Source organism: Carassius auratus, chromosome 24 (genome assembly GCF_003368295.1).
Source record: "Carassius auratus strain Wakin chromosome 24, ASM336829v1, whole genome shotgun sequence".
NCBI lineage: Eukaryota > Metazoa > Chordata > Actinopteri > Cypriniformes > Cyprinidae > Carassius > Carassius auratus.
Window position 1 is genome coordinate 21,743,061 of NC_039266.1, and position 12,490 is coordinate 21,755,550.

A 12,490-nucleotide genomic window follows, 5' to 3' on the forward strand; every position below is an offset into this window, starting at 1 on the left:
AGTGTGAAACAAACCCTAAAACACATTGGAATGTGTTGTTGAGATCACTGAGACTTCACAAACAAACTCTGCTTGCTTCATATAATAAACTTGCAATTAAACATTTGCTTTATTAAGAAATCGCGATAAAGCAATGCTATGGAATCATAATTTGGAACTAATCCTAATAGTATCACAACTTTTCTCAAATAATAGGATTATAAAATGTACATTTAGTAAAAAATAGGAGTTAGGAATAGGAGTGTATATATATAAGGGTTGGGCAGGTTTTACATTGTGTATTCATGTCTCTAGAAACCAAACAAGACAAAGAACAAATATTGATTTGGCTGATAGTTCTAGACCTCAAACCGTCAAAAGTCAATAAATGCATAAAAAAAGGACAGTAAAAACACCTAGTATCTGCAGCCCACAGCTTTACTTTGACTTTAAGGCCATTATTTTAGCGCCTCCTGGTGTTGGATACATGCAAAACTTTGTTATTGTAACGTTTTCTCGTGCAAAATATTTGTTTCTTTTAATGCAACTTTATAATTTAAGCTCATACTCAAATTGCATATATAAGAATTATTAAAGTATATATATATATATATATATATATATATATATATATATATATATATATATATATAAAAAGTTAAAAATAGTTTCAGAATAATGTTTGATCTACACTCCTACACTGAAATGCTCTGAAAAATTCCCCAGTTGCATCATTCCTGTAGCTACTTCCTCTTCCTGTGCATCGAGATGAGTCAGAAAGCACTGAAATCAAGACTCATAGGCTCTGACATAGTGTAGCACTTTTATTTCAATTACTCAGAGGCACGAATATCACTTAAAGGGAGATCCTTCACTACACACCCACGAGTAAAATCCTACCAGAGTCTGTGACGCTCGCCGTGACACATTCACACAATCAGTACATTCAGGTCTCACACACACAAACAACACAACACACCCTGTGGTCTTCTTTCAAACAGACGGGGTTCTGAAATAACAGATCATTCTTATGTAAAGAAAATAAAAACCCCAAGCATGACCCATGGTACAACACTGGACACGAGTAAAACCATCACACACTGTGAGGTAGATGACATCGAGTGACCTACAGACAGAACACAGCCGGTTCACATTTCTGTGCTCATTGTGAAGAAAACATGGATTTGCACACGAGTAAAAACATGAAACATGGAAAAATGTGTTAAATGAAACTGACAATACTCAGTATCTATCAATATATGTTATACACATACCAGATGGATTTAAAAATCGGAGAATTCTAATTTAAACCTGTAAAAAAAAAAGGTTTTAGAATTTTTAAAACAGAAAATGTTATATTATAATTAGTGCTGTCAAACAATTAATTGCATCCAAAATAAAAGTTTTTGTTCATTTAAAGGTGTACCGTCTATTTTTATTTTGTATAAATATACAAAAACACATGCATCTATATATTTAAGAAAAATGTCATGTTTATATATTAAATATATTTATTTATAATATGAAATTTAATAATATATATATATTTTTTTTGTCAAAAGATATACTGTATGTGTGTGTATTTATATATACATAATAAATAAACACAGAACACATACATATATTATATAAACAAAAGCTTTTATTTTGGATGCGAGTGATTAATCGCGATTAATCGTTTAACAGCACTTGTTTTGATGTTAAAATTTTATTTCATATACAGTATGTGTGTGTGTGTGTGTGTGTGTGTGTGTGTAAGCACAAACATGAACTCATTTTAAACAAACAGCTGTATTTTCCTAAGAGATCTCAGAGTTTTGAACCCCACTGGTTATATATTCTATAAATATTGCAATAAATTGTGCCAAAAATTTGCATAGAACTCAGAATTCTATGGAAATCCACAGAGTTTCAGAGTGGGTCTGTCTACGATTAAACACACTTTATAAGGAAATCCCCAACGCCTTCATCATCATCATCATCCTCTGCCCTTCAGCTGTTGTTTTATTCTGATATTCACAATTTGATCTCCACATCTTTCAGTGAGGTCACAGATGACACAGACACCTCAGTGTTTCTTTGGTGAATGAAAGAACAAAGAAAGGGAAATCTGTAACTGTACACATGTATGTTAATGCATGTTGGTTCAATAACCTTCAAGTCCTTTAAAAAAAAAAAAAAAAAAAATAGAAGACAGAAAACTATGGCATGTAGAACGAATGACAGAAATGACCACGTGATGTAAAATAAAAACATATTTAAAAGAAAAACAACACAATATCCTCAGATTTTCACAATTTGCTCTAAAGCGAAGCGTTCACCACAGATGAGCAGTGCAGAAACTACATCCTCATTAAACATTAGATAAGATGATCTAAGCACATCCCTCGCTCTCTCTACTTCACGACAAACTGTAGAAAATACAGTAATAATGTCCCGGTAACAAAACACTGCACCGCTAACACGGGGTTAAAAGAAACAGAAGACAGACCTTCAGCATCTCAGACTGATGGAAACAAACCCACTGTTTGACCTTCTGCAGTTCATCATCATTTATTTTTGGCACACATCTTCCTATAATTCTGAATCAGATGCTACCGTTCAAAGTAAAGAGAGTTTTAATGAACATCATTCATCTGAAATAGAAATATTTTGTAACATTATAAATGTCTTTACTATCACTTTTGATCAATTTAATGTGCCCTTGCTAAATAAAAGTATATTTGTTTTTGGAAAAATATATAAATATTTCGAACGGTAGTGTATGTTACATGTAACACCGTGTCCTAACCAAGCTTAAAGAGTCTCAGCCAATCAGAATTCATCAGCAAAGAGTCTCAGCCAATCAGAATACATCAGCTGTTTAATATTCAGTGGTTCTGGACCAATCAGGTGTGTCTCAGTGGATGAGACTTACTGCTTGTTGCTTTATCACATGGTTAGGACACAGTGTATAAGAAAAACAAAACGAGCAACAAAAATACAATGTAAATCTTCTAAAAATTATTTTCTAATTGTCCGAATCTAAAAAGAATAATTTCTAAACCTTTTTAAGCTGAAGTGTGTCATTTCAAACAAGGTTTCTCAAACAAATATTAAACACTCCCACAATCTTCTATTGGTCAGAAACCAATAGCTCCGCCCACAAATTAAATCCATTGGCTGAGAAAATCTCCAGTTCTTGTCATTCAAACAAACTGCAGTTCAATTTGATGCCACTAGGAATAACACACTTCAGCTTCAATCCTAATAGACTGCTTTCCTTAACTAGATGCTTTCACACTTTACTCTATTAGTAATGCTTGTTAATTAAGGATTATCCATGTTTAACATTCCCGGCAGCACAATAACATCATGAATGTCAACACAAACACTAAATATCATTCCAGCTCATGGGAAAACGCATTTATTGCTGAGAGAAGGAGATTTTGCAGTGCTGGTTCTTATCATCAGCAAATATTGTGCTGGACCGGTTAGCCGTGCCCTGTGCTTTTATCACAAACTTAATGGAAAAAATCTAATAAAAAAGTGCAAATACAGCTGAAATCATCCCGGTTAAACGGATTTCAGTGATTCATGCCGAGATGAAGCCAAAACAAAACCTCAGTACTCAATGACGAGACTAAATATTATGGCTTTTTTCCTTATATGCTGTTCGCGTTAAACATTTAAACTTTTATAACACAAAACCCTTGATAAGTGGACGACACGCTCGGCTAGTGATGACTTGATAATGAATAAAAGTTATTGCACAATCCGTATCATGAAGTCTGTAACGTCATCCGACACATTCATCATCCGCGCTGCATTATTGTTAAAATTAGCCGACGTGAAAAACTCAAACATTCCTTTGATAACAGTAAAAGTGCGTTTTCGCAACTCGGATATGGATTCGCCACAACAATACACTCGTTTCGCAGCCTAGCTTGCTAAAAGTAGATGTTATTTGGGGAATTAAGCGACAGATTGAATCGTAGCTGGCATGCACAAATAAAAAGCAATGCAGGATGTAGACGAACGAATCGATATTAAACAGGCATTAGCAAATTTTACTTTAATAAAACACGCCCGCTTTAAGCCTTCGGATCGTACGCGCTTCAAAAAGTCTTGAAAAAGCAAACGATGTTGCACAATAAACAGACATAAAAACTAGCACAGACTGTACGAAACAAACAAAAGAAAACAATGAAAGTGTCATAAATTAAAGTGTCGTGTTACGAAGCGAACCATCGCTCGTCTTTGTTTCTTCACGTTGTCGATGTCCTGTAATGAACGCAGCGCTGTAAACCCCGAACACTAGCTTTCTCCAAGATGTCCGGCTTTGCTGTGGGAAAAATAAAAACTGAATTCCTGCCCGCGGGGCGTCGTGCTACAATCCGCTTTATGAGTATATGGTGATGACTTCACGCCCGCCGCCGCGCACCAAGAGGACCCGGTTGAGACCCTCCATCAAAACCTCCAGAAACTCCATGTCTGAGTCGCATCAGTCAAGGAAAACTTTGTGATTGAAATTACATATATAAATAATGTGTACATATAAACATATAAAAAAAAAAAAAATATATATATATACACAATTTATTTTAATATGTTAAACATTAAAAATGTAAAATAAAAGAAAAAATGTTTTTTTAGAAATGTTGAAAATGCTTTTATAATTTGTACTAATATGTAGAATTGCTTTCAATTTTGTTTTGTGCATTTTTTCAATTTTTTTATATTTCTATTTAGTTTAGCTTGTATTTAGTTTCAGTTATTAATTTTAGCCCTTCAAATTAATCTTATTTAATGTAGCCGCTTAATTTTGTTTAGGTTTTTCTTTAATATTTATATTTTAACTTATTAAAGCTTAATATTAATTAGAAAATAAGTTTTAGTTAATGTTTTTATATATTTATTAAAACAATTGTTTAATGTATTTATAAAAAAATATGTTTAACAGTTTTAGTTTTTATTAATATTTTGAATTAGCTTTTATTTAATTTTATTTTTTTAATTATAAGTTTCTCTTTTTTATAATTTTTTAAATACTACTTAGATTTAATGTATTTATAGAATATTATGTTTAATGTATTTTAATATATATATATATATATATATATATATATATATATATATATATATATATATATATATATATATATATATATAAATAAAATAAAATAATGTTTAACAGTTTTTGTTAAGAATAATACCCCTGATGCATCTGTGGCTCATCCACTCATCATCAGAGATGAATCTGTCTTCATAACTGTGGGTTCTGTCAGTGTAAGGATACAGTTTTCGTCGCCCCCTCTGTTCTTGGGTGGTCCAGGCATGTTGAGGAGCACCAGATGAGCTCCCTGAGATTTATTGGCCACCACTTCATTGAGTTTGATGGCCGTGTGCATGCAGCGCACATTAGACTGATTCCTGCGACACACGGTCATGTGATGAAGGACACAAACAAACAAGAAATAAAAATCACTGTTTCAAATTCCCAACAACAATCAACATGAGCTTTTTTTGTCTCTCAACTGTCTACTTCTAGTATATATTTCAATATTTGCAAAGCACAGCCTCATATCCATCGTTTACGGTGATCTCTGAGATCAAATGCCTCTATTATTACAGTGATTTTTGATTCTGATTGTTCAGTGGTCAGATATTTGTGTATAATGATGCTTAACTGTACAGTATAACACTTCATCGTCAGGACAGCTGTGCTTTAAATAATACATAAGCTTTGCAATGCTGCTGAATATGGCATGACAATTGCATTTGCGCTGTAATTAGTAATTAGGTTAGTGAGCACAGCATCCAGATTTGACATGCACAGCATATGCACATGCATATGATGAAGCATTAATGATGACATCACAAATATGCCACACACGCACAAAAAAATCTAAACTTGTGCTCCTCAGCGCCACCTGGTGCCAATCAATAAACCACAGTTAATATACAAAAAATAAAATAAATTATTTTTATATTACAATTATTTTATAATATTTTAAATACAATATATTTATAATAAATAAAAAAATATTTGACAATAACATTAACATATTTTTATAATATATAATAAAATACTTAAGTATAATAATAATAAAAATATTAAATGATTTTATAATAAAATATGTATGTAGAATTTATAAAATAATTTAGAATTTTTATTATTATTATTATTTAAAAATAAATAAATAATAAAATGAATAAATTAATAAAAAATTAATTGTAATTGTACGATTATTCTGGGCACAACAGGTGAAGGTGAAGCACATTGTTTCTTACATGTGGCAAAAACTGAGATCATGCTGCACATATCAGCGTCTGCAGCTCTCGGGACGTGAGGGAACGCTGGGACATAAACACATGGATGCTAACACACATATCAAAGCCCATATACAAACATATATGTACGAATAATCCAGTGTGCTGCGGGGTTTGGGACGGGACAGTTACAGACGCACAGACAGCTACAGTACAGAGAAATGTGACTTACAGACTCTCCCATTCGCTAGAAGGAGGAAAACAGGACAGAACAACAGAGACAGGCTTAAACACCCACACCATAAGTAAATAAATATAGCACAAAGGTATTCATGATAAATATTAATATGCGTCTGGAGCACAAAACTTAATTTTTGAGAAGTAAAATGCATTGCTAAGAACTTAATTTGAACAACTTTAAAGATGATTTTCTCAATATTTAGATTTTTTTTTTTTTTTTTTGCATCCTCAGATTCCAGATTTGGACAAATATTGTCCTCCTCACAAACCACACATCAATGTAAAGATTATTTATTCAGCTTTTAGATGCTGTATACATCTCAGTTAAAGAAAAACTGACCCTTTTGACAAGTTTTGTGGTCCAGGGTCACATATTTGTTTATTTCTGGTTGTATTTATTGTACTTCCTTTAATTTATGCAGACTTAAAAATCTTCGTCACAAATTCACTATGAAAAATCACCTTGTTTTGTCTTTCACATCATGAGATTTCTAATGTAAAATACCTGTAGCCATTACAATAATGTAGGGAAATGTGCTGAAATGCTATGAAAATAATGCCAAAATCGTCCTGTAATAAATCTTTTTGCCTAAATCATGATTTACATGTTTCTGTGAGATTCACCTCTTAAACCATTGAACCTATTAGTATCATAACTGAGAGGAATATTACTATTAATAAATCTATTGGGCAGATGTATATGAATGGAGAAACACAGACGACAGACACATTGTGACCGTTACACACGATGACAGACACACTGTGGTCATGCAGTGTCCTGAAATACCCAGCAGCCCCTGGGCTCATGTCTGAACATGCAGCCTTTCCCTCTTTACATCCCAGGATTTAACCCTTGAAGCACCAAGCGATGCAGTGCTGCAGAGCAGAGTCGTGTGTTTCAGTGACTTACGGTTTCATGCTGAACAGGTCTCGCACCGCCATGTTTGCGCTGGGCTCTCGGTTGCGGTTTCGTTCGGTGCAGAACTTGTCTTTGGTCCAGGTCATGTGGACTCGCTCCGGAGACACGTCAGGCTTGTCGTTTAGAGCCGCGTGAGACGCCGTGTTTCTGTCGTGGATCAGCTGAGCCTGTGCAGTTACCACAATCACACAGTCAGTCATTGACTTATTTACATTCTATGGGTATCTATAAATTGTTATGTATCTATATTAAATGATATTTCAATGCAAACAATTCTATATACGTGCAGAGCATGTCAGATTAATGTTTTAGTTCGTCTACTATGCAAAGTGCACACATGCAATGCAACTGTATTAGTCTGTGATCTGATGACTGACAACATGCAATAGACACCAATCATATAAAACATTTAATAGCAATAAAAAAGATAAATAAAAATAAACAAATAAATAAATGAAAAAATTGGTGAATAAAAGGAAAAAATAAATAATAAATAATGTGTTTATTTATTGCCTATTTATTTATTTATAGTCAAAACTAAATGGAGAGAAACATGAGAGAATGAAATAATTTTTCATAATAATTTAAAGTATTTATTTATTTATAGCTAAAAGGACAAAAAAAACTAAAGGAGAAACTAGAATAAATATAAAAACAAATAAACAAAATAAATAAAAATAGAAAAAAGTACTGACTTATTAATGATTTTATATGTATTTATAGTTAAAACTAAATACAAAAAATAAATAAACGAAAAAAATTTCCTTACTATTAAATTATTACCTATTTATTTATTTATAGTCAAAACTAAATGGAGAAAATGAAAGAAAAAAAGGAAAATAAATATTAAAAACGTAATAAAAAAAATATTTATTTATTTGTAGTTCAAAGGACAATACATATAAAAGGAGACAAATTAAACAAAAAAATGAAAAAGTTTTTATTTATCATTTATATATTTAGAAACATGATGGAAAGAAAGAAAGAAAGAAAGAAAGAAAGAAAGAAAGAAAGAAAGAAAGAAATGAAATCAATTATTATATTTGTATTTTTATTTATAAAAATAAATAAATAAAAAGAAATGAGAGAATTAATAAAATAAAGTATTTCTTTATAGCTAAAAGGACAAAAAACTAAAGGAGAAACTATAAGAAATATAAAAAATATAAACAAAATAAAAATAACAAATTATTTATCATTTATAGATTTAGAAATATGATGGAATGAAAGGAGAAGAATAAATAAAGAAACAAACAAATAAATGACTTATTAATTGTTTATATATTTATTTATAGTAAAAAAAACGAAATGAAGAGAAACAAGAGAATGAAAGAAAAAAACTAAAACTAAGTATTTTTTTATAGCTAAAAGGACACGAAATATAAAAAGAGAAATAAAAAAAATATTTTATCATTTATATATTTAGATAGAAACAAATAAATAATAAAACAAATGAGCAAATAAATAAATGAATGACTTATTAACTATTTTATATGTATTTATAGTTAAAACTAAATACAGAAAACATGAAGGAATGAAAGGAAAGAGACGTTCACGTTCACGTGGGGTCACAAGTGAGGAAAGACGGTCGTGCATGCAATGATGACATCACTGACACATGCATGATGGGAGGAGCTACAGAGCCGATGCTAACACTAATGCACACATTAATCAGTGCAAGGGAAGTAAGCGATGATCTAGTTCCTCTGGCTCTGAGGTCTGAGTTCACTACCTCGTCTTGTTTATCGTCATCTAGACAGGCGTTCTGGTTATTGACGGCCGAGCCGTGAGCGCCGCTCTGGTTCTTCCTCCGAATGGAGCTACGAGACTCATCTGTGATGCTCTGAATCTGAGACACGTGTTTCCCCGATCGCAACAGAAGACATGAGAGAGGACGAAGAAGTCACACAGCGCCGCCAGAACAACATTATTAACACAGCTATTCAGATGCTGCTGAATCTCAGGAGGAAACGTCTGGCTCACTTTCACCATTCATTACAAAGAAGAAAACAGTTTATACACAAGGAAAAATATAGCTTTTTTCAATATATTTATTATTATTATTATATTTATTATATTTTTTATTATTATTAATTATATATATATATATATATATTTATATATATATATATATATATAATTAAATTGTTTATACATTCTATTTTTATAATAAACAATTATACATAAATAAAATAAATTACATATGCTTAAATATACTTTGCAACTATGCTTAATTTATTATACTTAATATATAAAAAATTATATATAGTTATATATAGTAAGATATAGTATTATTTTTTATATATTTTTTATATTTAAAAAACAACTTCTTAATACAAAGTATTATTTCTATATCTTTTTTTCTTTTGATTTTAGAGTAAAATATTTGGACATTTCTTGATGGTTTCGGTGAGATTCAGCCATGCAACATTAATAAAGAGACTTCATATTAATATATATTTAAATAGTAACATTTATATATAATTTCATTATATATATATATATATATATATATATATATATATATACACACACACACACACACACAAGTATAAATAAATATATATATATATATATATATATATATATAAACACACACACACACACACTATAAATTATATATGCTTAAATTTATTTTGCAACTGTGTTTAATTTAGTATACTTTATTTAAAAATAATGTATAGTTAGAAATTTTTTATATTTATTATTTTTATATTTAATTTTACATTTTAAAAAACAACTTAATACAAAATATAATTCCTTATGTTTTCTTTAGTTTTTTTAGTGAAATATTGTACATTTCTTGATTGATTAGGTGAGATTCAGCCACGTAGCATTAATGAAGACACTGAGAGCCATTAATTCTGTTGACAGCACGATGCTGTGTGATGAAGCGTCACCTCTCGCTCGCGCTCCGTCCTCGACAGCTGCATCTGCTTCAGCATCTGAGAGCGCTGCTCCATCACCAGAGTCTTCTCGTAGGTGAACGCTGAGATGTCACTGTCGTGCTGGAGGCACACACACACACACACACACACAACATCAAACACACACAGAAAAACTCAAGAAAAAAGAATGATTGCTATTGCATAAAAAAACTGCATGCTTATATTGTATATATTGCATAATAAAAAAAATTATATTAAATATATGTAAAAAAAGTTACATTAAAATATATATTTATATGAACAAATGTAACTTAATTAGCATGCTACATAAATGAATAATAATATTAATTCAATATGTAGAAAAAAATAAATAGTAGTACAATTTAACAGCATTAATTTTTAAATTAATATTAAATAATACATTTTATATAAATTAATTCTACTACCACTACTGCTATAATATTATTTTGCGATAATAATTAAAATATGCACAATATAATGCAATAACATTTTCAAGTACTATCATTTAAAAATATAATATAATATAATATAATATAATATAATATAATATAATATAATATAATATAATATAATATAATATAATATAATATAATATATATTATTGCTAATGCACTAATGCATGAAGATATTTTTTTGTACATTTTTGATTAGTAATATGCATTGCTAAGAATTAATTTGGACAACTTTAAAGATGATTTTCTCAATATTTAGATTGTTTTGCATCCCTCAGATTCCAGATTTTTAAATAGTTGTACGTTATCTCGGTCTAATATTGGCCTCCTAACAAACCAGACATCAATGGAGAGATGATTTATTCAGCTTTTAGATGATGCATAAATCTCAATTTTGAAAAATGTACACAAAAGACACTTAAGTTTTGTGGTCCAGGGTCACATCTAATATATTTATTATAAACCTTTAACTTTACATCCTAATGCCGAGAAACATCGGTCTCACCATCTCCACGACCTCCACCTCAGCATTGAGCCGGAGATGATAGAGGAACATCTGCAGGTCTTTCTTCATCTGGATGCTGTTGTCGTCCAGCTGAGCCACGGTGAAGATGCGCATCTTACACTTCCTCCAGACCTGAGAAGAGACACAGAAGAGCGTTGAAACACACGCTGGATCCAGAAGAGCAGCAAGCGTTCACCGAGAGCCGGACCTTGTGCTGCTGCAGTAAGAACGGCAGGAGCATCAACAAGCCTCCGTCGTGAACGATCCACCACACGTCGATGGTTCCCTCCGCGAGACGCTCCTGGTGAGGGAAGCTGTCCACGTTCTTGGCCACCAGCAGGGCTTGATGTGCGGCGGTGGTCTCTCGGACCGTTTCTGTGGAGGAACAGATCACACAGACGTCTATCAGGGTTTCCTTCTCCTCAGATGAGTTACGGTTCACATATAGAGTCAGACTCAAACCTATGAAGTTCTTCCAGGACTGTGGGTCGCTGGACTGTCTCCAGTTGGCCGGCCAAGCCATCAGAACAGAGTTGTGCTTCATTCCTCCGAGTCCTGCTGACTGGATGAGGTGAGAGAAGCCGTCGCGCAGGTTTGAGGACACCACCACGTGACAGAAACCCTTGGTCTTCTCTGCAGTCATGGCTGATTTGATGCTCTGCAGTGAGGAGAAATGATCCGAGCGTCAGTTCTCTCTGTGGCCACTAGGGGTCAGTGTGAGCTCAATGACTGGACACTCAGTTTATCTGAGGACAGAAACTGTCTTGACTGCTTGTAGTGTGTTACATATCAAGCCATAATCACTTTAAATAAGAGTTTCTTCTATTAGAATCGTCCCCCAGGTTTGACAAAAAACGAGCTGTGATTCTAGCTATAAAGGGAACGTTATAATAGCGTTCAAATCTTCGTCTGTTCGTTCTTTTGTATTTTTAAGAGTGCTATAGATGTTTATAATACATTTATGAAAAGAGCAGTGATTCAGGTTATTAAAGGGGTAAAAAATAAAAAAAATAAAAAAAAAAATAAATAAATAAATGTATATATATATATAAAGTATATAAAATTAGAAAAATGATGTATTGAATTAATAAAAATAAAAAATAAAAATAATAAAATAAAAAATTATATCATAATTTAAAAATGTGTAAAAAAAAAAGGGCAAAAATAAACAATTAATTTTTTCTTTTTTTTTTACATTTTTTTTTCATAGATGTACACTATAATAAATTCATTT

General features: G+C 31.6%; 1 protein-coding gene across 7 annotated transcripts in view; it reads right to left on the reverse strand.

Annotated features, from left to right (window-relative positions):
* Positions 1-2,152: 2,152 nt before the first annotated feature.
* The window catches only part of slc12a7b (solute carrier family 12 member 7b), a 56,532-nt gene continuing 46,194 nt past the window's right edge, over positions 2,153-12,490 (reverse strand). For 4 of the 7 annotated variants that reach the window (XM_026201626.1, XM_026201625.1, XM_026201628.1 and 1 more), the window contains 9 exons: positions 11,719-11,914; positions 11,465-11,631; positions 11,257-11,388; positions 10,291-10,398; positions 9,123-9,239; positions 7,382-7,557; positions 6,464-6,478; positions 5,258-5,391; positions 2,153-4,452 (listed from right to left, as the gene is read on the reverse strand). In XM_026201626.1, coding sequence (XP_026057411.1) covers positions 4,361-4,452; positions 5,258-5,391; positions 6,464-6,478; positions 7,382-7,557; positions 9,123-9,239; positions 10,291-10,398; positions 11,257-11,388; positions 11,465-11,631; positions 11,719-11,914 — 1,137 coding nt within the window. In that variant the 3' untranslated portion in view covers positions 2,153-4,360. The remainder of the gene's footprint in view (positions 4,453-5,257; positions 5,392-6,463; positions 6,479-7,381; positions 7,558-9,122; positions 9,240-10,290; positions 10,399-11,256; positions 11,389-11,464; positions 11,632-11,718; positions 11,915-12,490) is intronic. The other 3 variants (XM_026201630.1, XM_026201627.1, XM_026201631.1) reach the window with 3 other exon arrangements.